General features: G+C 43.1%; 1 protein-coding gene across 1 annotated transcript in view; it reads right to left on the bottom strand.

Moving 5' to 3' along the window:
* Positions 1-3,772: 3,772 nt before the first annotated feature.
* Positions 3,773-27,112, bottom strand: part of angpt1 (angiopoietin 1) — an 85,211-nt gene continuing 61,871 nt past the window's right edge. The window contains exons 8-9 of the mRNA XM_080441777.1: positions 11,465-11,595; positions 3,773-6,264 (exon numbers count right to left, since the gene is read on the bottom strand). Coding sequence (XP_080297903.1) covers positions 6,101-6,264; positions 11,465-11,595 — 295 coding nt within the window. The 3' untranslated portion in view covers positions 3,773-6,100. The remainder of the gene's footprint in view (positions 6,265-11,464; positions 11,596-27,112) is intronic.

Raw genomic sequence — 27,112 nt, forward strand, 5'->3', positions numbered from 1 at the left:
CGAGTACTTTGTCCACCACTGTATTAAAATATCCAAATATCAATGCTGCGCGGCTAAATGTAAATGAACACCCTGTGTTTTAGGTGTTTGCTCAACATTTGACTGTTTCTGAGCCCTCAGCAGCCAATCCTCGCTCCATTGTCCTGTGGCAGCGGCACATATTGAATGTGACAGTCTGGTCAACATGCTGACCTCACACAAAGCACAGCGAGCTCCTTTCCATTTCTGTGGTGTTGATAGAATCTATTTTTACAGACAAAAAAAAGGTTACACAAGAACATGCTCGCCCGCTAGTGTTTTCAGGGGTTTTCCACAGAGACAGCTGCTTATGGTTAAAACGATTTTAAGCCACTGATGTAACCAAATTAGTGCGTGTGCACGGTCAAAATCTGATAAGACAACAATGCAAAAATTCTGCCGTCGCAGCATGTTACTGTCAGAAGCACTACTTAATCACGTAAAGGCAAAAGTTACCCAATGTTAATAATTATTGTGTTATTCACACTCTTGAAGCAATTATAAAGATCCTCACATGTTCAGTCCAACTAGCCAGCATGCATGTGTTTTAAATTGGCCTCATGCTCGTGGTACTGTTACTACTGTACTATAAGAAGTTTTTTATTTGATGCTAAATGGCAGGCTGGCTACGGTATTGAATCCTAATTAGCCTAATCTCATTTATATTCTCACTGAAAAGATTCTTGGTCCAACTGAGCAGTGAACAGTTGAGAATTTTACTTTGGAGAACAACTCGGCAGCCCTGTCCTGCATTCTGTCTGTCCGTCCTCGCATTTATATATCTCTCTGTCTCTGTCCTTTGACCTAACCTGGTTCACTGTCCCAGGACTGTGTCTACACAAAACATCTCTGGGTTTGCAATGCCCCAATTCTCACTCTCAAATCGTACTGTTGTGACATGGTTGCGTGGTTTCTTTGTCAAGTCGTGTGTCTTATTTATAGCTGTACAGTTGTTGGATATTTACAGTATATTGTTTTGTATTGTTTTGTACTGTTTAATTTGCTTACGATAAGCAGAGAATCGCCAATCGTCCGTCCTTGTCAAAATGTGATGCGACAGGACAGGACAGGTCCCATCACGTTAATGTCTGAACAATCTGGTAACCCATCGGCAAAAATAAGAAGAATATATATACAGTATATATATGTATTCATTTTATTTGCCTCTGGGGGCACCGCCCGCGATCGCGTGTAGAGACCGGATGTCGGCCCGTTCACTCGCCTTCAGCCCTCCTCTTCCTGTGGTGCGTCTTTGTTTTCATTCCTACTAGCAACAAACTCTACACGTTGTAACGGTAGATGCCGACATATTCAGCTGCGGAGCTCTGAAACTGTCTTGAGAGATTCATGTCTGAATGATGCAGGGGAATCCCATTGCATCAAACATTGTCAAATCCTGTCCCAACTCATCATCCAGGGGGTGTGAGAATGCATTTTGGATACCTGCTATTTTCTGAAATATTTAAATAATGGAGATTCTCATCTATAATAACATGCCCAAATAGAAACGCCACAAAGTCCCTGGGTCTTGTTCCAGCATGCTAACAAAGGGTGCAGCAGGTGCAACAGTTAGCTGCTACTGATTTGTGCTGCTGGTGTTAGATCTCTATAGTCACTTGCCATTAGCATTCATAACAGCTTTTTTCCTGGTCTCTTACGTGTCATTTTGTCACTTTGTCTCCACTGGAAACAAGGAGGGAATTTTGTCTTCTAAACATCTAGCTACTTGTACTGTAGATGTCCTGATCTCACAGAGCAACTGTCCAGTTTCCTCTTGGATTTCTGCCCTGTCCCATGTCTTTCAGTGATCTCCATGTGAGTACAGTAGGTGGTCTCGTGTGTGTGTGTGTGTGTGTGTGTGTGTGTGTGTGTGTGTGGGGGGGGGGGGGGGGGGCGGTCACATGCAGTGTTGCCAGATTCTATGAGAGATACAAGCAACCAGATCCAGCCCAAGAGAAGCGACTATGGGCCACATGAGCACTTTAACATATACATCAGCTATTTGAAAATAGCAGATGTGAGCGTTGTGAGCTTGTAGATCGGCTATTTTCAAACAAAATATTGCGGGGAAATTATAATAAGCAGATCTGGCAACCCTGGTCACACGGTCCTGTGCATCTGTCTCCACACTATAGGTACTGTATTCCGTCTTATCTGATCTGGCCGGGGGCCCAGGACTGTCCGTCTGCAGTTCGGGCCGGGGCCCCGTCTTTCTGGAAGTCCCATCACCCCCCCACCACTGCTGTCGCCCCCTCCGTTCCAACCTGCAGTCAGCAAACAGGAAATGGTCCGTCTTCAGTGCAGCCAACTGGCCATGGAGGCAAAGGCTTTGCGGTGATGGTACTGTTACCGTTACACTGTGTGTGTGTGTGTGTGTGTGTGTTTGAGGGTTGCCAGATCTGCTTATTATAATTTCCCCGCAAGATTTTATTTGAAAATAGCCGATCTACAAGCTCACAACGCGTCGCACCGCGACGCGTTGTGAGCTTGTAGATCTGCTATTTTCAAATAGCTGATGTATATGTTAAAGTGCTCATGTGGCCCATAGTCGCTTCTTTTGGGCTGGTTTTCCTAGACCTGGTTGCTTGTTTCTCTCACAGAATCTGGCAACACTGGTGTGTGTGTGTGTGTGTGTGTGTGTGTGTGTGTGTGTGTGTGTGTGTGTGTGTGTGTGTGTGTGTGTGTGTGTGTGTGTGTGTGTGTGTGTGTGTGTGTGTGTGTGTGTGTGTGTGTGCTTGCGTGCGTACATACTGTAATGTACGTGTGTGGCTGTGTGCATATTTTGGGGATTAGCCACGGTTGTGAGTGATGTTGGAGCGTGGTCTACACCTCTCCTTTGGAATACATATCTGGCTCTTTTCTTTCCCAAGCTAAATACATGCGGACTAAAAACTCCCTTCTTGTTGAGTTTTTCCTCCACGTCTCCCTGTCCTCACCTCGAGGGAGGACGTGGCACCGGACCGACAGAGGTGTAAAGTTTGCCACTGTTGCTAACCGAACCGCACCGATCCTCTTCATTGTGTGTGTGTGTGTGTGAGTGAGTGGCGGGACATTCGTCACCCTCTCCTGGTCTTAGACCCTGTACAGAACACATTCCTGCCCAGGGTGTCGGGTCAGCGCAGGCGCTGAGGGATAAGCAGCGGTTTGCAGGCTGCGGTAATTTGTTTAACCTCTGATTAGGCCCAGGAATGTCAACTATGGACAGACGCTGGAGGTCCCGACAGCATCGCTTGACACCTTGGCAATCTGTCACTGCGGTACGCAGAGTGAACAAGCAAAGGGAACGGGGCCAGTGAGCCACCGGCGAGCACAATAGCCACGGCGTTGCTTGAAAAGGCCTGAAAGAAAGCCTAATCTTTTGCGCCATCTGGTTGTTGCCCTGAAAAGACGGAACAGGGGCGCTCACATCTGTCGAAAGACTATCTCCTTCATTTATCTCCTGTCTTTCTGCATCACCGAGTGTGCTCTGCATGGCATAGCATTTGTAATGCACTATTTGCCTCGATTTTGAAGATATATTTCATGAAAGGGGAGTTTAGAGTTTGCTCCACAATGAAGTTAAGTACACCCACAGAGCTGTGATGAGACTGATTTGGGGAAGCATTGACTCAATAACTTTGTCCATCATCACTATGTATGTGTATGGGGGATTGTCATCCAGGCTACACCCAGATTGGAAACATTAGTGCATCACATGTTCTTTTATTTAACCTAACAACACAACATTGACCATGATACAAAAAAAATAGTTTAAATAAATCAGCAAATCTACATTTTTTAAACGAGGTAAAAGCAGACGTTATCGAGGCACATTTCTTCAGATGATCTTTACTTCTATGTTTCATGCTTCAACTTCAAAACACCATTGTGGTTTCTGCAGGGACAAAAACTACAATATGAATACCTTTCCTCGGGAAGACAAACATGACATGTACACATATTAAATTATACCATGGCAGTATGTTACACGTCATACTTTTACAAGTACCCAGATACATTTGATCTCTCGCCTTTTGCATGTACCCATACTGCACGGAAAATGCCTCGTTCTTGTTTCAGGTTAGGAGTTATGCAATACGAGTACACGTGGATCTCTTGCAGGAATCATTTATTTCATGCTTCTCCTCCGATCGTTCCTCCTCCTTCTAAAGACGCACTGACGCAAGACAGAAGTAGTCTGGATGCTGAGCGAGGCAAAGTGAGATGCAGTTGTCTTTAGCTGATGATGAAGGACATTCGGCGGGCTTTAACATTAGCGTTCTTCTGTGTGTGATTTGTCTTTTGGTCGGTGGTTAGAACTTCACGATACTGACAGACACGTGCGACAGCAACAGACTCATGGGCCCACATAATGGCCGGCAAAGTCAGACATGAGATACAATACATTAACTGTGACCACATTCCTTCAACATTTTTGCATACATGGAGTACCGACTTCAAAAGAAGACATTTACATCTAAAGGCAAACTCTGGATAAACTTTTGCAACATGCTACAATGGTCAATATGCATGGGATTGGGATGTACTCTGTTCCACAGTTATGAGCTGTATGTTTTTCGATACCTCCAATTATTTGCAGCTGTCAACTGAAAAAGAAAAAAAGGAAGAAAAAAAAGAACATAACATTTTCTGTTTCCCATGTATACACAGCTGTAATAGTTACCACAATGATTACATGAGTCTTGGTAATAATACACTCCGTTTTCATATTCTAAACAGGTAATATGATCACCAAACTTTGAGTTTTGGCATATACTGGTCATACGTCAGCCAATAAGAAAATTCTGATAATTCCCAGTTCAGGGCCTAATCCAATAATAATGACACCTTGAACTTTGAAAACAAACAGCTCACTTTGGCAAGACAGCAGGTATTTACTGTAAGTGGCAGAGTACAGTACCTCGAGTGACCTTCCAAACCATTGCTTAAACTGACTTGACTACCCACGCCAAGTTAACATGGAAGTGAGCATGTGTTTTCTTGTACATTAGGCAGATAAAACTATGTACAAAAGATACATATATATATACACTGCAAAATCCTGAGATTTAATTAACTCAAGAGTGTAAAAAACGGGTAGATTTTGACTCTCTCTGAGTTAAATGAACTCTCAGGACTTTGCAGTGCAGAGCCCCCACTTTGAACCGCAATACAACAACGGGGATAACCATAATATTGATTACAAAAAAAAAATAACAACGCGCCGTATAATACAAATGATTTATGTGACTTTTATGGTCTGTTTTTAGTGCGCAACATTTTAATACAAAACATATATGCAACAACAGCTCCCATTTCTGTCTTCGTATAACATTCCAGATGTGTCAAGTTCATTGAGAGTCCCGCAGGAGAGAGACGCCACGCAGCGCCGCAACATCTGCATCCCGCTCAGAAGCGTTTGGTTCAGTTCCCTTTACACCCACAGCGCACAAGTCCAGGTCAAAAGTAGAAACACTGATGCAAGAGTCTTTGGGTCCCACAATTCACCGGGGGATCTTCTGTTTGACATTAATGAATGTTCATAGCACACAATTCGGCCGAGAGAGTGAGGTGGCTCGAGTACAAATGCCTATTTTAATACTTTGAGCCCGTTTGCCAAATACCCTCGGTTCAGATAATCGTCTCTGTGTAATGTCTCCTTAATCCAAAATCCCTCCTCGCCCCTCTACTTCATCTCCACGCTGCCACGAGTGCAGTCCAGGTAAAAAAAAAAGTGAACAGGGGGATCAGCAGCGTATCGGAACCACAGCTTTAGATCTGCGAACGATATATCAGCGGCTCTGGTTTTGCGAAACCAGCTTTACCCATGCTTAAATACTCCATCGGACGATGGCATCGCGTGCCGAACATAGCCCGATCTACAAGCTCGCAACGCGGCGCGTTGGGAGCTTGTAGATCGGCTATTTTTCGACCAATCTACAATCAAGTCTTCAGAAACAGGAAACCGAAAATCACCCCCGACAACTCCCCATGGTTCAGTGTAATGAGATGAAACAAGGCGACAAAGCAGGAAGTGTTCCTCCAAGGCGTTAGTTACACAAACCTCTGGAGGGGAAAAGGAGCTCAGAGGAGGCGAGCTCTTCTAGGAGAAGTCCAGCGGTCGGATCATCATGGCCGTGGCTCGTAGCGAGTAGCTGGGGCCCTTGAAATAGTGCCACTTGATGCCGTTCAGCTTGCCCACGTGTTGCCCCTGAGTGAAGTACATGCCGTTGAGATTGGACGGACCGCAGGCATCAAACCACCAGCCTAGTGGGGGGGAACAGAGGAGAGATGACAAAATGAGGATACTGTCAGGGTTGCCAGATCTGCTTATTATAATTTCCCCGCAAGATTTTATTTGAAAATAGCCGATGTACAAGCTCACAACGCGTCGCATCGCGACGCGTTGTGAGCTTGTACATCTGCTATTTTCAAATAGCTGATGTATGGGTTAAAGTGCTCATGTGGCCCATAGTCGCTTCTTTTGGGCTGGTTTTCCTAGACCTGGTTGCTTGTTTCTCTCACAGAATCTGGCAACACTGGATACTGTACTTAGTCTTTCCAATGAAATGAAAGCTGCGATCCATAACTTTTATGTGCGACATGGGATTTGAACCCTGCCTGGTCTCCCAGATGGGAGACTACATTTCTACAGTTCTTCCAAGACAGACTCCCCGCTGGACCAGGGGGCGATATTGCGCTTATGACCTTCAGGCGGTACACCAGGGTTCCATTTTTCAATGGAGAGTAGGAAGACCACCTCCACCCCGTTTATTTTATTAACCCCTCGGCCTGCTGGCTCAAGGATTCTGAGGAAGGCCAACAGGTCGAAACGTTAATAAAATAAATAATTTAATATGGAGCCAGAGTGCCTGTGTGTTACCGTTCCTGCTACAGGTGCATTGTATTAACTTAACGTATCATACAGAATGGTTAAAATTGTATTCATCATAATAAGTATACACAATAATATTTACAGATTTGAACTAGAAATGCAAATGGCTTGTAGTGTTTTAGACAGAGTGATTGACCAAAGGTGCTGCTACCCCCTCATAAGTTGTCAGCATGCCTTTAGTGTGTTAAAGGTTGAAAGTGTTCCATGAGCCTTGGCCACATTTCAAAGCTATCACTATGTTGCTATCAGTTCACTGGGCTGCCAATACCTGTTGCTAACTGATGTAGGGACTATATCCTATTTAAAGAAAGGGTGAAATTGCATGGGCTCAGATGGGCCTTTATTAAAGTGAGTGGCTTGGAGGGCTATTATTTTACTCACGAGGTGCCAATATTATTATTTCATGAACCCCCGGTACACATCGTAGAGAATGATTGCATGGAGGGTATCGGTGCTCTGTAAACTATGCCTGAATGGCCTGAATATACCTACAAATTTCACGTGCGCCAGCGTTATACTTTCCATTCCAACAGACACACACGCAAACACGAGCACGCACACACACACACACACACACACACACACACACACACACACACACACACACACACACACACACACACACACACACACACACACACAAAGTACACCATCCATGGCATGTGACAGATGGCAGGGCCACAAACTCTTCTTTCTCCCCCACAGACCTGAATACCAGTGTGGCGCGTGACATTTCACCAGACATCCCAGCGAGCAGGACCGGTGCCCTGTCCTCCTCGTTGGCATGGGTCATGGTTCATTATCACATGCTCTCTGTCTCTCTCTCTCTCTCTCTCTCTCTCTCTCTCTCTCTCTCTCTCTCTCTCGTGAACTCACAAGCACTACAGACACACACACAAACTCTCAAGTTTCCAGGCCATGTTGATCGTTGCTGTGCCGTAGAAACATTAGGGGTGTCTTCCCCTTAACCCATTGAGACCTGGAACGCATCTGTGTCACTTTTTGATTTGAGCTAAAAAAGCATTATTTTACACTTTGGCTATTCAAAAATAGCAGATCTACAAGCTCGTAGCGCGGGAAAATGTGTGCAAATCTTTGAATATATATTTTTTAAAGCGGACATTTGTAAGTCAAATCTTTGCTTCTGGGGGGTCCCTGGAACAAAATATTTTGAGATGGAGGTCCGTGGCCAACCACATATACATTTTGAGGTCCTTGACATGAAAAAGTTTGAGAACCACTGACACAATAATATAAGTTTTTTCAAAAAACAACTGAATGCATGTCTCAAAGGTTTTCTATTGTCAGGCTGTTAGGGTTCCTGAACCTTCCCTCCCTCTCTCATCAGCTTTCTAGAGCATGTTCAGATGCACACAATACCGTGCGTGTCCCTTTTGTCTGTCCCTATCGTTTACATAACAGCCCATTATGTAATGACAACATCCTCCATATCGCCAGTGTGACGTGCTCCGGCTGTGCTCATAAATATAGCAGAGAAGTGTTTTCTTCAAACTTTTCCAGAGACTTACATCACTGGGTATCAACCCCTGCGCCCCCCCATTCCTGTAAATGCATGAAATAAATCAAAATCTACATGTGCTATACTTAGCACAGAGCCGGTCTGGGATCGGATGGTCGCTGGTTAAAGCGAGTGGGCCGCGGCCCAAGGGTTTGCATGTTGTCATGCTGCTCCTATTGCCTGGCCGTAGCATCCAGCCCAGGTCATATTTACCAAGGCCTTTCAGAACCCGGAGCGCTGATCTACGATCGCACGCCACTTCCTCTTTGACCCGTCACAGTCGCGATGACCTAAGTGAGGTAAAACTGACCTTAAATCTGTGCTCTGCAGTCAAGAGATGCTTGATTAGTACCAGGTCGGGGGGCTCCGCAGCCATAGGGCCCTGCCATACGGTGACAGCTTGGGTCATCGAGACTCCGCTTACCCAGCAGGAGAATTAGAGTCATTTTAAATCTCCCTGACACTTTGGTGCCCGGCCCAGGGACATTTATAGTGTGCACGGTTTCAAACCACAATGCGCTGACGTCGAGAGCCGCTGCAGGGTACAGCCTATATAGTGGAGGAAATGTAGGACCGTAATTGGCCTCGTTCGTGCAACGTGTACAAAGAAACAGGTCGTTCTGGTGATGACCTAAGGCAGCGGCTGGGAACGGACATTGTGGAGTTGGCCATGTAGGCCAATCAGTGAACACTGTTTTTGGACTGGTTGATAGAATGCTTATATCATGATGCTGCTCCCTCATAAATATACCAATGTGAGGGGTTCAGCTATAATCTACTTACAGTCTGGCAGTTCAACCGATTCCTCTTCCAGATTCACCATCATATGGCATCACCAGAAGTCCTATATTAAAATTGGCTAATGGGAGGGCGGGGTGAACGGGCGGACGGACCACGGCCACGTCACTCTGACTCAGACATAACCATACACAAACCTGATACGCCCATATATAGGCAGGACCACGGCCACGTCACTCTGACTCAGACATAACCATAAACAAACCTGATACGCCCATATATAGGCAGGACCACGGCCACGTCACTCTGACTCAGACATAACCATAAACAAACCTGATACGCCCATATATAGGCAGGACCACGGCCACGTCACTCTGACTCAGACATAACCATAAACAAACCTGATACGCCCATATATAGGCAGGACCACGGCCACGTCACTCTGACTCAGACATAACATTACATTACATTACATTACAGTCATTTAGCAGACGCTTTTATCCAAAGCGACTTACAATAAGTGTATTCAACATAGGTAGGGAACGAAAACTACTAATCACCAGAAGTCTTTAGTGCATTTTCTGCATAAACAAGCAACCAAGAGTATACCTAGCGCTAAGGTAAAAGTGCAATATATCAGCTACCTATTTCCTTAAACAGATGAGACAAAATAGCTAAATCAAATGAGCATGAGCTAAAACAAATAAGTATATCGACTAAACAAGATCCAATAAACAATCCAATAATCCAATAAACAATACAGCAATAGAAAACAAGCGTTCGTACAACTAGTTAACAACAAGTAGGTCAGGCAGGGAGGAAGGGTAGTGTTTCCTGAAGAGGTGAGTTTTCAGCCTGCGGCGAAATATGGGCAGTGACTCTGCTGTCCTAACATCAGTGGGAAGTTCATTCCACCACTGTGGGGCCAGAACAGAAAAGAGTCGTGACCGTGTGGATCGGCCAGAAGGACCCTTGAGTGACGAGGCAATCAGTCGCCCCGAGGTGGCAGACCGAAGTGGTCGGGCAGGGGTGTAGGCATCGACCATAGCCCGGAGCCCGGAGCCCGGAGCCCGGAGCCCGGAGCCCGGAGCCCGGAGGTATAACCATAAACAAACCTGATACGCCCATGTATAGGCAGGACCACGGCCACGTCACTCTGACTCAGACATAACCATAAACAAACCTGATACGCCCATACAGTATATATGCATGTCGCTATGACTCGGACATAACCATAAAACAACCCGTTACGCCCAAATATAGGCATATACTGTATGGAGATCCAGTTGTCCAGAGCCACAGATCCGACCGCTATGCCCATATATGGCCATATGGGACTGACCGACTTCAAACTTGGCGCATGCATCGGCAAGGACCGATCCGACTAATATGTCCATATATGGGCATATATAGATTTCCGGTTGTCCAGAACCGCTCTTCCTCTCCCCCTCTCTTATGACTATAATGATGTGGCTTCATAAAAAATGATACCAAAACGTCCTTCAATAAATGTCTATATGCTTAGTGATGTGTCGTTCATGATCGATTCGTTCAAAAGAACTAGTTCATTTGCCGCGAACGTGAACGAGCTCGTTCACTTTCTGAAACTGTTACGTTCACGCGCGACGAAAAAAAAACGCTCCCGCGATGGTGTTTTACACACATTATAAAACATACATTAACCACCCTATTTTATACCTAGGCTATTTGAAAATAGCAGATCTACAAGCTCACAACGCCGCACGTCACATCGCGACGCGTTGTGAGCTTATAGATCGTCTATTTTCAAACATGTTAGCACTTTTACTTTTGGTACTTTAAGTATATTTTGATGCCAATACTTTTGTACTTTTACTCAAGTACATTTTGAACGCTAGAAAACAGCGCTACCGAACGAGAACGCGAACGAATCATTTGAACGAATCATTTGAACGAATCATTTGAACGAATCATTTGAACGAATCATTTGAACGAATCATTTGAACGAATCATTTGAACGAATCATTTGAACGAATCATTTGAACGAATCATTTGAACGAATCATTTGAACGAATCATTTGAACGAATCATTTGAACGAATCATTTGAACGAATCATTTGAACGAATCATTTGAACGAATCATTTGAACGAATCATTTGAACGAATCATTTGAACGAATCATTTGAACGAATCATTTGAACGAATCATTTGAACGAATCATTTGAACGAATCATTTGAACGAATCACTGCCGCGAACGTGAACGAAATCGTTCGTTCACTGAAATGAACCTTTTTTTTCCCACCACTACTACACACACAGTTTAGCTGACACTTACCTCCGGTGAGCATGAGGGCACACTTGCACATGCAGTTGTCATTATCCATGTCCTTGGTGCTGAAGTCGGCTCCATGGATCACCAGGCTGCTCTGTCTGCCTGCCGTCCCACTATGACTCTTCAGGTACAGCCTGTCAGAGAGGGGGGGGGGGGGGGGGGGAGAGAGATTGAGAGAGGGGATCGCCGCCGTACTGTAAGCTATAAAATAGGCAGAAAGAAGACATAACACCCCTGTGCAAATTTGTCACCGGAGAGATATATTCTGTATTGTGACTGAAGGCATCGGCTCTGTAAACACTCTCCACACCTGGAACAACATTAACATGCTATGAGAAATGAGGGAAGGGAGGGGTAGGGGGGGGGGGTGGTGAACAGAATACATTGAGACTGAAACCGAGAGATAGAGAGTTAAGAGGAAGTTATAAGGATAGTCTGGGGGAGGGGGGGGCACGTTTCCACCGCGGTGCCACGGTCCTGGCAATTTACACACCACGGCAGAAGCAGAAATAATAAACACCATTGACCTGTTACAGTAATACAGAGCAGGACGGAGCGCTGCATGCGCTGCGACGTCGATGCGAACAGACAGCTGGACAGCTGGACGGGGTTTGCGAAAAACCCCCACAGGGGCCTTCGAGCCTCCAAAAAAGTCTCAAATGGATACAATGTTTCTCCTTTGTCTTACGAGGCCTGGTACCTGTTTCCTACTGTCTTTTCCTTCCCCGGCGTCTGCACAATGTTGCATTCCTCGCTGTCAAGAGCTGCCTTTCACAAAAGACTTTGGCTTTATTGAAGAGCCGCGGCGTTATGAATCCACAGACAATACTATGCGCCGCTGGACCGCTGCTACTGTAAAATGCAAGAAAGGATAGCTAGCTGCCTCGGTGCAGTGCACGGGGCGCCGTTCCCAAGGCTTAGACTAGTACTGTTTTATTGCGTGTTGAGAAAGGCTTGCCTCGAAAGCCGCAGACACACAGTTAAGCATACAGCATGCACTGTATACAATGTGTTACACCTCTCAGGGGCCACGGGGCCTAACCTGAACATGTGGAGCATGTAAATCACTGAGCTCCAGCCACAGCGGTGGTGAGAGACAAGAGAGACCCCGGCCCGAGTCGTCTACCCACCGACCTGCCTCACAGCAAAATCCTGGGTGTTAGTTTAACTATCAGAGTTACACTAACATTCTTCTTTTACTTAGATTGTTGTTATTATTTTTTAACTTTTTGGATAGTTCCAGTCCTTGATTATGATTGGCTGAGCCGCGTTCAAAGCCGCTGTAAAACGCTCCATAAACACACATCTGGGACTGCATTACATCAGTATTATTGCGCCAAACAAACTGGTTTCAAACTGGCCGATTTTATTGTGATTTTTTTATTTACAAAGAAACATCTCTGATAACATTTCAAGGGAGAAGCATGCCATGCAGTTGCTCAATTTAATTCGATCTTTATTTCAGACCCAGGGAGATCAAGATAAAAAAATAAAATGCAAATAACCCACCCTGTTCAGTTTATGACACACAGACATGTGCGCAAACCTGACAGAACTGCGCGTAGGGTCCGCTATGACAGCGATGATGTCATTTACTGACATTTACTGCTCAATATCGATTCATTTCACATTTTCCAACGGCTACTCGCAGGGTTCCCACACATTTTTACCAATGATTTTCCAAAACTTCTCCAAAACCTTTCCAGAATATTTAACCAAATTTCCAGGCCTAAATAACAATCATTCAGCGCAATAAATGAGTCTCTTACTCCTATGTGCAATGCCTAAAGACAGGCAGTGTAGCAAAAATAAAGCATAGAATATAGAATGGTATAATTCCATTCCAAATTTCGTACCAAATTTACTAACTAAATACGCAACACTCTGCAGCATGTTGTAAGCTTGTAGATCTGTTCTTTTTTGCTTTCACGCAGCCCGTTCGGAGAAACATTTAACATATTTCGTGTTATATACATGTTTTGGAAAACGTTTTTTATAAACAAAATCAATCGCCAAAAACAATGCATAGCCAAATATTTTTCCAGGATATTCCAGGACCCTTAATGAATTCCAAACCTTTTCCAGGACTGGAAAAAGTTTTTTATAATTTCAAAATATTTCCAGAAATTTCATGACCGTGGGGACCCTGTACTCGGCTAAAAGTTTGTTCACAATATTCCCGAACTTCCATGCCGTTACTCTTACAGCTAAACCGCTGTAAACCGTGGCTTTATTGCTTTAGTTTAGTACATAGTGCATCAATAAGACAATGCTGAACCAATAAGGGTTACTGGATACGCGACCATTAACATCTTTCAGCGGGGGTGTGTTCCTGTGATTAAATCCCTGTTGGTAGGAGGGAGGAGAGCACTCTGCACTGAGTCCATCTCACATCAATATCCCATGGTGATCTCCATCGTTAGCGGTAGGAATGCATTTCGCTTGCTTTGCCCTCTGCTAACCTGCGGCCTCGCTCCATCTTTCTCTCTCACGCTCTCTTAGTTTGTTTCCCCCAAAGAAGAGCTTCCCAGAGCCAAGAAACTGTATTAAAACACCATGCCAGTGAGGACTTCTTCTATAAAACACGGTTCAGCTTCAGTAGAAATGATTTCCCGAGTTCCGTTCTCATCAATGAGGAATGGACATGGGAGTAAAAACGTCTGGGATGAAATATCCTCACGATCTGAGTTTATTCTGATGAGAGAGTAACATACATAACGCTGATGAACTGCTTTGAGAGGTGTGGAATCATGATCCTGAATGCACACGCACACGCACACACACACACACACACACACAGACACACACACGCACGCACGCACGTACCCTCGCCCACACACGCAGACACACAAAACATTTGGGCACTCAGTCTCTCTCCGGGAGGAGAAAACTTTATTTTAAAACTTTTATTGCATGTTTTATTGCAAAAACAATAATGTCACGGGTCACGACAAACTCACCCCCCCTCCAAACAACTACGAGCATGATTCTTTAAAAAGAGTAATTATACCTCAAATCACCTACGATTCTTAACCCCTCTCTGACCCTAAAAAAAAGAATAATATTTGTTTCAGGAGATGTCGCACCGTTTTTATGAACCCACAATGGTTTTGTGTACATGTTCAAGATATAGCTGTTAAGGTTCAGGCTGAGCTCCTCAAAGAATGAGCCTGACGTAGACTCCTCAGGAAAGAGAGTCATTTAATGTGAAAGACTCCTGTATTTAGACAGCTGTGTAAATGGATGATTTGCACAGCCGAGTGAAAAAGTGTGACTACAGGTCACAGTGGGGAATTCACTAAGCCACTAAACTAATACCGGTAATACTAAAATATAAGCGTGAGTCATGGCTGTAATCAGTGGCCACGGCAACACAAAATTAATGTTGGACATGGCACGTTTGGATAAGCATGCGTGCACGTATTGTGGAGGTCAAATGTGTGTGTGTGTGTGAGTGTGAGTGTGAGTGTGAGTGTGTGTGTGTGTGTGTGTGTGTGTGTGAGTGTGAGTGTGAGTGTGAGTGTGCGTGCGGGCGTGTGTGCGTGCGTGCGTGTGTGTGTGTATCATTTTTGAGCAAAACGCTAAGGAAAATAAAAGCCTGGAGTTCGAGGTTACTAACAAGCTCACGCACACGCACACACACACACACACACACACACACACACACACACACACACACACACACACAATTCTTTGTGTCCACTGCAGTGGTCCACTGTTCATATTGCATGCTCAGCATTGTCTTCTCTATGTTAAATGTATGATTCTGTGAATTGTATGATGTTATATTGTGTGTATCCACCGGTATCTTATCTTATGCACTTGAGGGGTTCAAAGCTATGTGCAATCAGTCCGTATTTTAGGCTCTGCTTCTGGGAGGTAAGTGATCTCAGACTTACAGATAATCTGTAGAATCACAGGAGCAGAGTCACGCCGCCAAACTGAATGCGATATCATTGCAATAAATCCTGATGAAAGTGTCTGGTGGAAATGTTGTAGCCTGTCGTGTGGTTATTTTCTCATAACTGACAAGCTCCCAGTGCATAATCCCTTATGTACTGTACTGCATACTGTACATTCTGTATGTATAGTGTTTTAGGACAGTGGGGTAGAGAGGCTGCCTGGGAATCAGAGGGTCACCAGTTCAACCTTTGAGTTTGCCTGTCTATGTGTCTGAGTGTCCCAGAACAAGATGTATTAACCCCTAACCGCTCCCGTCCAATATGCACCATTTGAGTAGCCATCTGCTGGGTGAAGCTGTGCAAGCAATTGTCCTTCCCCCAGGGACCAGAAAACACTCCCTGTGCAGCTCAGAGAGTACGGTCACTTCATATTTAGTGGTTCTCAACCTTTTCAGCATCAGGGCCCACTTGAAAATGTTGTATGCGTGTTTATTTTAATGTACAATTAGCTTTGATCGATGGAACCAATGCAGTATACTTAAAGTCAGGGGTGGGCAACTTTGATGATGGAGAGGGCCACTATATTTCCACACTCACTCCAGAGGGCCACATTGCATACTGTCTCTCTGTATTTTAACTTTTTTCTATGTCACACAAAAGTAGCAAAAATAGCAGATCTACAAGCTCAAAACGCGTCGCGCTGCGACGCGTTTTGAGCTTGTAGATCTGCTATTTTTTTATTGGAATCCTGAAAAGTAACATTTGTATTTATTTTAATTTGATTTCAAATGCATTTAGTTATACTTATGTTAACTTTATGAACTTAAATACAAATACATTGGACATGAAAAAAGACAATATCATTTTAATACTAGTCATTAAGCTACTAATATAGACTGAAGTAATTAAAGCGGGTCATGTTTGCAAGTTTGGAATTGTAACAGCTGAAATCAATAATATATCAGTATTCTGATATTAACCTGTGGGCCGCATTAAGTGAAGGTGGGGGCCGCATGTGGCCCCCGGGCCGCCAGTTGCCCATGTATGCTTTAAAGGAGGAGTTCACCCAAAAAATTACTTATTTTCTATCAATTGCACACCCTATGAAGCCTTGAATCCATGGATTCTTTTTTGTTTTTGTCGCATTCCTAAGCTAATAATTTGATTCCCGTCTCCTACCGGCTAATGTATCCGGTAGGAGACACAAAGTAGATTATTTGTGTCTCCTACCGGATATACACACGGTCATCAAATTATTGTCTTAGGAATGCCACAAAAACAAAAATAAATCCATGAAATCAAGGCTTCATGGGGTGTGTAATTGATAGAAAATAAGTATTTTTTTGGGTGAACTCCTCCTTTGAAAACAAACATTTTCAAGGTTTTAAAGAAAATGATATTATTAACATTATAATTTTTTAAATATGAATGTTATATTATCATCAAAAGTTTAGTGTTAGCCAAATATTTGGGGGCCCCACTTGCAATACCCTCGTGACCCACCGCCCACAGGTTGGGGAATGGCTGTACTAGTAGACCACAGTCATAAGAGTTCCTGGTAGGATGACTGGTGCCTGGTAATGTCTGTGCTACAGGACTGGCTAAATCCAGGAAGAGGTCTGCTACTGGCCTGATAAAGAACAGACTTTGCTACACATTTTACAACCCATCTGAAAAACCAAAAAAAACCCAAAGCCTTACTCCACAACCCCCCCTCCAGTCAGACACACTGCCAAGACACATCATCAAGAAGGATTTCCAGCATGACACTTTGACAGCCCCCCCCCCCCCCTTTTCAATACCGCGGCTGTGTTTACTGGGCGCAACTGTATATTTACCAGACAAACAATCCCCACCTCAATTGACAGCTGTATTTATTCCTGTCCGGGTCCATTATGCACTCGAGTGATAAGTGGAGTAATCTGAAGATGGGCTGAGCTATAAACTCAAGAGATAGACATGCTTTTCCTGTGTGTGCGGTTGTTCTGCCGAGAATGTTCCTCTCGGCGAGAGAGAGAGAGAGAGAGAGAGAGAGAGAGAGAGAGAGAGAGAGAGAGAGAGAGAGAGAGAGAGAGAGAGAGAACGGGGGGAGACAGGCAGAGTTGTGGTCATGTAATTAAATGGTTTTCAACCTTTTTCATGCCAAGGACCCCTAAATTGATATACATTTGGCCGCGGACCCCCATTTGAAAATGTTTTGTGCCTGGGACCCCCCAGAAGCAAAGATATCAGTTAATTTTCGCTTTAAAAAATATAAATATTCAAAGATAGCAGATCTACAAGCTCATAGCGCGGCACTCGGTGCTAAGTGGTTAAAAATGATTGTGACGCTATTAACTAATTTAGCTGGGGACCCCCTGGTACTCCCTCAAGGACCACTGGTGGTCCCCGGACCACTGGTTGAAAACCACTGATGTAATTCATGTCACTGACAGGCCGCGTTTTATTGCGAGGGTCAGACATCTGTTTGGTTCGAAGCGGGGAACTGAAACGGCCCAGAGCGGCCAATCCGATTGGATCCCTTAAAATAACTCGGCAAAAGAGATTGGCCAAGGTTCATGGAATAAAAGGAATGATTTTGGGTTTTGTCAATGACACCTCCAGGGAAGGACTTTGGTGTGCAGCCATCGCATTCTCTTAGCATCCACCGGGAACGCCGGCATGTTAGTAATCCTTCATCACTGGATCTTAAGAGTCAAAATTGTAGGAGTATCAACGTCATTATTAAAACTTTGTTCCTATCCCGTTGTAATGACATGGTACCTTAGAGTATTACAGCACACTGTGTATGTGGGAACTGGCAAAAACGAGGTCAGACGAGGATTTCTATTTGTGCCTGATCAATTCCAACGAAAAGTGGACTGACCAAGTAACTGTGCTCTCTAAATGGGCCTCTAAAATTACGCCCCTGTTGTTGGCAATCGTAGGTTTTCATAGTATCTGATTTGAAAGGCTCTGTGTTTTTTATTAGCTCAGTGCATTATAAGGCAAGCTGTAATAATGTTTGCAGAAAGACCCCCTTCAATGTACACGGGAGTGGTACTTCATCAGCAGTGATATAACTCACACACACGCATAACACAGCACCACATTTAGCAATACGGTGTGTGGATATTTCAGGACCTATGTGCTGTATATTACTCAAACCAGTGTATCTGCACCGTTCTAAGATAATATTAGTCCTAGTACGTTGCAAAATTAGTTACATAAGAATAAATATAAGGCCCGAAAAATATTTATTCTAAGTGAAACATAGCGTTGCTATTGGTAGAACGGTACTACTTCTAAAAAAAAACTGGCTTTGAAAGCGGCCCCTTATCCTGCAAAGCAGTTGCAGGACCGCAAGAGCATATATCTGTTTTTTACCTCTATAGGAGAAACACACAGGGTTATAAAAGAGTCACATCGTCGGCGTAAATCAAACCTTTCGGCTCCAATGCTTCCACGCTATACTGACGCAACAAAGAGGAACCTTGCTCTTCCACCCCGCAGCAGGAAAACACAACATCCCGTCAATAAAGCTTCAAAGTGCCATAACTCACGCGTGCCATTGGGGGGGGGGGGGGGGTACACCGGTGGGGGAGGGGGGGCTACTTGGAGGCCCTGCCAGCATTCCTCCACAAACGGTAAAGAAAATCATAAACGCGTCTCCTTTCCTCGTCTACAGAGACAAGTCATGTCGGATTACGGCTTTGCAGAGCAGGGGCCCCCCAGACCCCTGCTAACATGTATGTCCTCTGCTTCAGTGGTGTAAAGTAACTAAGTACATTTACTCGAGTACTGTACTTCAGTACAATTTTGAGGTACTTTTACTTACTACTGGAGTATTTCCAATTGTCTATACTTTTCCTTCTACAACTCCACTACATCTCAGAGGCAGATATTGTACTTTTACTCCACTACAATTATTTGAAAACTTTAGTTACTAGTTACTTTGCAGATATAAATTATTATATTATAAAACATACATTAACCACTTTAGCCCTTTTTTATACCCAGGCTATTTGAAAATAGCCGATCTACAAGCTCACAACGCGTCGCATAGCGACGCGTTGTGAGCTTGCAGATCTGCTATTTTCAAACATTTTACTACTTTTACTTTTGGTACTTTAAGTACATTTTGATACCAATACTGTTGTACTTTTACTCAAGTACATTTAGAATTCTGGACTTTTACTTGTAACAGAGTACTTCCACATTGCAGTATTGATACTTTTACTAAAACATTGGAGTACTTTTTCCACCACTGGTAATGTCGGATTACGGCTTTGCAGGCTGGGAACCGGAGCAGCCCCCCCCCCCCCCCCCAGACCCCCGCTAACGTGTCCTCTGCTTTGCAGTGAGCCTTTTATCTGCCATGTCTCATTGCAGAACGCCCCATGTTACGCCAAGTGGAGGATATTACTGTCGTATACGGTAACAGTGTGAAGGACAATCCTGGGTCAAACAATACACCCTGTGCAAAGATCAAGTGATGCTTCTGGGGGAATTTGGTAACCATTCAAATAATTTAAGACTTAATGTAATGAGATATGGCAATACAAAGTACTTCACATTGTCATGCCCTCATTAAAGCCGCAAATCCTGCAGATACTGTAACTAAGCAGCTTGGTATTTTTGGATGTAGTCCCATTTATTCGATTTTTTATAAAAGATAAATATATTTCATATTTAAGAAGAGTATTATATTTTAATAATTAAGGAGGGTATGGTAATTAAGGGCACTGAATGGGTATGGGTATACTATGTTGAATTATACCCATGATGTTGACTGAAAGTACGCGTATTATTATCAATGTCATTTTGTTATGTTTTAATGTGGACCGCAGAAAGAATAGTATCTTGGTAGCAACGTATACGGGGAAGCAAATAAACAAAGAGAGTACTGCCACTTTGTCACTCGTAAAACACACTTATCATTCACTCTTTTCCCCATTAGTGTTTAAATGTAAGCAACAGCTCCTTTTAAAAAAAACATGCTATGCTATCCCTCATCTTTCGACGAGCGCAATTCAGCGTTGCCCACTGGGTTTTTTCCTTTCATCTCGGTGTTTAGACGGCGGCGACGACCAACCATGGCTCAGGGTCTAGCGCGTGCTGTTGCACACACCTGGCAGTCATTAGCCCGCTGAAGCGAAGTCTGATTGGCCCATAGCAGAGGTTAATCACTCTGCCCAATGGATCACTTCCTACTGCGGGGGCCTAGAGAGGTGTCTGGCATGCTGAGGCCCGCTCGCGTTCGAGCTCCAGCCACTGATTGTCGTATATAGCTCCATGGAGACAGACATATAGTAAAGACACAAGGACATATATATATATATATACAGTATACTATGGTGCATATGCTATAGGCAGACTACGTTCAGGCTGTCAACCTTTCTCTCTCTTGTCAGTGTTAAGTTAAACACTCAGGAGTTTGCAGTGTGTACTGTACCCTGCAGACTAGAGTACACAGTCTCCTTTTTCTCTCCTTTTCTAAAATCATTTTTGATTATCATAACTGTGTTAGAATAATAATAATGATGATGATTGCAATTAGGTGCTGTTTCCACAATACGCACAGGCGGCTCATAGTTAATGGGCTGAACATGAGAAAAATAACAAGTCATCATCTGCTCTGCGAAGCTCTTAATTCCATTAGGCTTAAAATCCATCACGCAGTAACGCAGCACCAGAGGGACCGCCGAGCCATTCACACCAACATTAAGTACAGTTACATTTTAAATAGACAAACATGTCGTACGTGACCACAGGCCTGCACGCAGAGTGTTAAGCGCAGTGCTAGGGGGGAAGACAGAATCTGAAATATCAGTGACCATCTCAGTGTGAGGCTAGGACAAGCTGATGGGGTCACAGAACTCCACATAAAGTCCACAGTCTCTTGCCAAATTCTTCCCCCAAATCCCCCCACATCAAAAAAACATCTAAGGGGAGATCTATCTGATTCCTCTGGGAGATCTGGTCATTACCATGTGGAGAAATCCCTGGATTTTGGAACTTGGCCGCCCCGAATGAGGGGAAGGATATTGAATAAAGATGTAATGGCCAGTCAAAGAATAAACATGTATAAGGCTTCGTTTCCAACCTAGTAGAGACACATCAGAACCTTTTTTTTCCTCCCCACCGCAAGACCTCAACTTGTGTCTGTGCATAAGCTTAACTCCCACACAGGTACTGCATTTGCGTGTTTTCCATCTGAAGATGATGGACAACGATGGTTGTGTTGGGTGCACACTTGGATGTTGTATTGAGCCTTCGCATGCAACACTGGTGTTTGAAGATCACGCCGTACATTATAATAAACCCAGACCCACACAGATTCACTGACCTAAATACCTCTACCCCTGCCTGTTATAAATAAACATAAAACACTAAAAGAAAAAAGTTAGCTTTACCAGGCATAGCATAAACCACGTCAGGCCTTTGAGGAAATGTTGAGCATTTCATTTTGAGAACTACTGTGCAACTACTAGTAGTTCAAAGAGTTGAGATGAGAACTTAGCAGATCCCAGTACAGATAGTTATTTCCAAATGTCCATGGCCTGTATTAACATATCGTTGCTGTGGGGCAGAAACCTTCTATTCTCCATATTTCGACTTTTTATGTTTTTTTTTTTGCAAATTAATGCTCTACACACATTACCTGCCAAAGACGGATTTTTGTTGAAAATTTCATTCACTCCCTGGTTAACTCATTACTTAAAAATCCTGTATCTCGGCTCCTGTGTACTTTTTTTTTTTACCATGTATTTTTTGGTGAAACATGCTTTTTTCAACTGGCTGCAATTATGGAACGGATTACCGCGATCGGATAATTTTTTTCCCACGATTCTACGAGACTCCTGTGTGTGTAATGAGGGGATCACCGTGAGGATGGTGATCACAGAAAATATTTTGTGACTACTTAAAAAAATGGTTAAAAAAGGTTAAAAAAAAATCTTTAAAAATGCTGGCTCTGGGTGGGAAATAAAAAAAAAAACTCTGGCGGTGAATGTGTTAATTAATGCTCTACATTGTCACAGAAGAGTGTCGCACAAAAGTCACGAAAATATCAGATCCACAAGCTCACAACGCGTTGCGGTGTGACGCGTTGTGAGATTATAGATCGGATATTTTTGCTACTTTAGGAACGTTTCGAAAGTGAAAGTGGTTCAGTGTGTCTGTGGGTTTTATATAAATATTTAACCATTGAAAAGTTTTATCAAGAGATGTGGACTAAATAACTACATTGGATTAATTGTAACAGAGGTTATTTTTTACCCCCCATTTACTGGAAAGCAACGGTTTTGGACATGCAAGGTTTCAATATGTTGGTTGGATTTAATACACAACACAACACCGCCCGGCCAGAAGGTTACTTTAGATCAGTGGTTTTCAACCAGTGGTCCGGGGACCACCAGTGGTCCTTGAGGGAGTACCAGGGGGGTCCCCAGCAAAATGAGTTAATAGCATCACAATCATTTTTAACCACTTAGCTTTGGGCTATTCAAAAATAGCAGATATACAAGCTCAAAGCGCGGCACCGAGTGTCGCGCTTTGAGCTTGTAGATCTGCTATTTTTTGAAAAACTGTGCATACCTTTGAATATTTATATTTTTTAAAGTGAAAATTAAAGGTAGGGTAAGTGATTTGCAATTATTCAAATAATTGCAAAATGGGTCTATGTTCTGATAGTGCTCGTTACTATAGAGTGTCCTGTCCATATAAGGAGTCTCCATGTCTCTCCAGCTCTTTATAAAACAGAAAATGCATTTTCGTTTCAGTTTCAGTTTCATTTCCAATTTTATCCAATCAGGATAGAGAAATCAATCAGGATATAGATTAAACGAGTGAAATTGGAAGTGATGACACTAAGAAATGAGCAGGCAAAATTCTAACTGGAACACTATAAAAATTAAGCTTAAAAATGGGTACTTTCTCCTGATTGGCTGAGATTTTGACACCTACCGAAAAATGTATTTTCTGTTTATTAAAGAGCTGGAGAGACGGGGAGACTCCTGTTACTGAACAAACACTCTATAGCAATAATTACTATCAGAATATAGTGCTTTAACCTTTTAAGATACTTTTTGTTTTAACCCAAAAATATCACTTACCCTACCTTTAACTGATATCTTTGCTTCTGGGGGGTCCCTGGCACAAAAACATTTTCAAATGGAGATCCGCGGCCAAATGTATATACATTTAGGGGTCCTTGGCATGAAAAAGGTTGAAAACCACTACTTTAGAAGATAATTACAGCAAAGCGTTTGTCATTTCAGTACAGTGCTTGGTGGCTGACAATGTGCTGTATCTGCTGACAACCCGCCAGTTGTCCTGAATCCCATCTGGTCCTCCAAATTATTTATACATACTTGACCCAGATCGGGGTAGTGAGCAAATATTTTTCTTTATCCCACAAATCAACGTACTTCTGTGCAAATTGCTCCTCCGAGAATAGCCATTGTTGTTGAGAAGGTCGGTCGAAGTGGGTCCCTGCTCCTCTCGTATAGGCCATGATGTCACGTGACCCAGGCATGATCTCTGACGGATGTCTATCTGTTTGACCCCCGACCGGCGAGGAATAACATGGATGTGGTGATATCTGATTGGTCAAACAACACCCGGAAATACTCGGCCTGACCTCCCTGAAAGCGCAACTCGCAGACATGCTCCATCGTACGGCAAAGTATGAATCAGGCGGTACAAACATACAGTACGGCGCATGGGTTTTGGTACGCTCAAGACAGTGGTGGAAAAAGTATTCAAATGTTTTACTTAAGTAAAAGTATAAATACCGCAATATAGAAATACTCTATTACGAGTAAAAGTCTGGAATTCAAAATGTACTTGAGTAAAAGTACAAAAGTATTGGCATCAAAATATACTTAAAGTACCAAAAGTAAAAGTACTAATTATGCAGAATGTCCCATTTCAAGTTTTCAAATGTATAAATGTCTTTTGAAAATAGCCGATCTACAAGCTCGCGATGCGACGCTTTGTGAGCTTGTAGATCGGCTATTTTCAAATGGCCGAAATGTACAGTATATAGGGCTGAAATGGTTAACGTATGTTTTGTAATAACAATCAAAATCTTCAAAGTAACTAGTAACTAAAGTTTTCAAATAATTGTAGTGGAGTAAAAGTACAATATTTGCCTCTGAGATGTAGTGGAGTAGAAGTATTGGAAATTGGAAATACTCAAGTAAAGTAAAAAATACCTCAAAATTGTACAGTATTTAAGTACAGTACTTAAGTAAATGTACTTAGTTACTTTCCACCACTGCACACAGACACAGACACACACACACACACACACACACACACACACACACACACACACACACACACACACACACACACACACACACACACACACACACACACACACACACACACACACACACACACACACACACACACACACACACGAAATAAAGCAGATCTTTCAGTCAAGTATGTGTGCATACAGTATACGTACACTCTCTCTCTCTCTCTCTCTCTCTCTCTCTCTGGGAACAAAACACGTTAATGTGAGCCCCTTGGGTTTTGTTAGCCCTATCGTGCAACAGCGCTAGTGTCATGGGTCACGGAGAACCTTCTAAACAACTACGAGCATTGCTTTTTGAGGAGAGCAATTACACCGAAAATCACCCCCGTCTGACCCTCTGAAGTCAACTATTAAATCTTGAATTCACTCTGCGAATTGTGCATTTGAAAAACAAGTAAAAAGCTCATGACGAACGCTGTTCGACTTTCATCATAAGCTGGCAGATCCAGTGGATCTCAATTCCAGTCATAGTAAGTGATACGTAGGAGCCGGTCCAAACTGACATTATGAATATATTAATCATTATGGAAATTATGAATTTGATCTGAAAGCCATTTAGCTATTTTTTTGTATATTCCTGGAATTCAGGATACAGCCATCAGAATCTATATGTTAGTTTAAACTGGTGTGTATAGCTAGATTTGGTTTCTTGTAATTTGAACGTCAAGTTTCGGCAATTTTCAGTGGCATTATGGAAAGTCAATATGACATGACCAGTTTAATGTGTTATTTTGTTCATTCTGTAGTTTGATTTCCTTCATAGCTCCTTTTTTCATCCTTCTCTTTCCTACTCAGCTCTCTGTTTTTCTCTGTCCCTTTTGCATTCTCTGACTTTTTTTGGTCTATTTTGGGAGGAATTCATTTGTTACTACTCACTAAAGGCTTATTTTGTGACACGGAGATGTTGACATATGAGGGCAATCAAGTAAATATGCTGATAAGATGACCATTGTTTGATTATTCACCATCAAACTTCTGTTTATTTTTCTCTACAACCCCTTGTTCTGACAAAACAACTCCCACAGTAAAATCCTCAGTGTTCATTTAGATCATCACAGGTCCGTTTGGTCATCTTTGAACACTCTCAGAGTTAGACGAACACTGATCATTTTAATGTGTACTTAGCCACGATGATGGACCGCTATTTCATTTTGTTTACAAAGACAGTAACCTCTGCAATCATGGTAGTCTCAATCACAATGGAGCAATAGGATTCATTTCACAATACGACGTGGTTGCGTTTCAGTGGGAACTTTACGCTGTAGTAATCTGCTCTTAAGAGTCAAGCCAAACATACTCAAATCCGGCCGTATCAACAAGGATTTGTATATTAGATGTTAAACCACTTAGCTGATGTTAGCTATCACTATCAGTATGCAGATAGAACCTCTCCAGACATCCCACTTCACTTCTTACAGTCAAGTTATGAAATTTGATTTATGGGTGAAAACCCGCCAAGGATAGGTTTGCTGAAAATGGTTTTAAACCCCAAGAGATAGTAGTTGAGTCATTGATTTATGTCCATCTTTTCTCTTAAGGCACAGCCACATTATACACATATCTTCTCCGTAATATACTGTACCCACCTACTTAATTATCATGCAATAGTACTATTGTCTGGAAATGACATCATAGCAGCAGATGTTTCCAATGTCACAGTCTGATTAGGAACGCAAACCCAACTGGTATGTCTCGGCAATTTGTAATGCCAACTTATTCCTCCGCTGGCTCCATCCTCAGTACAATATATTTACACTCTAACCTAAATATGAATAATGTACAGATACAATGGTTTTATTATCCATTACATAGTACAGTATGCCAGCTGGATATTAAATAAAGATGTGTTGGTACTGTAGGGCCGTGCGGGTTGGAAAGCATTTAAAGCAAACACAATAAATGTGTCATTTATTCCTTCACATGATTTAATTTATAAGGGATTAGAATCCTATATTTTACTAGGATGTAATTGCTCTCTCTCCCTCTCTCTCTCTCTCTTCCTGTCTCTCTCTCGCTCCCGCTCTCTCCACTCCCCTTCCTCTCTTTAAGCCGAGTAATTTCTGGAGCTGGCATTAATGCAAACAAACGTTTGCTGACTGGCAATGCCACACATCATTAAATAATGTCGAGCCTTGCCGGTTAATCGTAATTTGTCATGGGATTTATGACAAATGACAAGGCTTGCGCATCTTCCGAATAACTGTGTGTGGTTTTCGGCGGTGGCGTGTCTGTCTGTGGGTCTGTGCACGGCCGCGTGTGTGCATGTGTGTGTGCGTGTGTGTGTGTGTGAGAGAGGGAGAGAGAAAGACGTGCGTGTCTCACTACCCAGTCCTTATCAGTCTCATTTGTCTGACTCAGACAGTGTTCCTGTAAGCCCCACAGCGATGGGCAGAATGTGATGTACGCTAAAGAACAAAACACAGCAGTTACCAGTTGCTA

The sequence above is a fragment of the Gymnoscopelus braueri genome (genome assembly GCF_963280865.1).
Source record: "Gymnoscopelus braueri genome assembly, chromosome: 11".
Classification (NCBI taxonomy): domain Eukaryota; kingdom Metazoa; phylum Chordata; class Actinopteri; order Myctophiformes; family Myctophidae; genus Gymnoscopelus; species Gymnoscopelus braueri.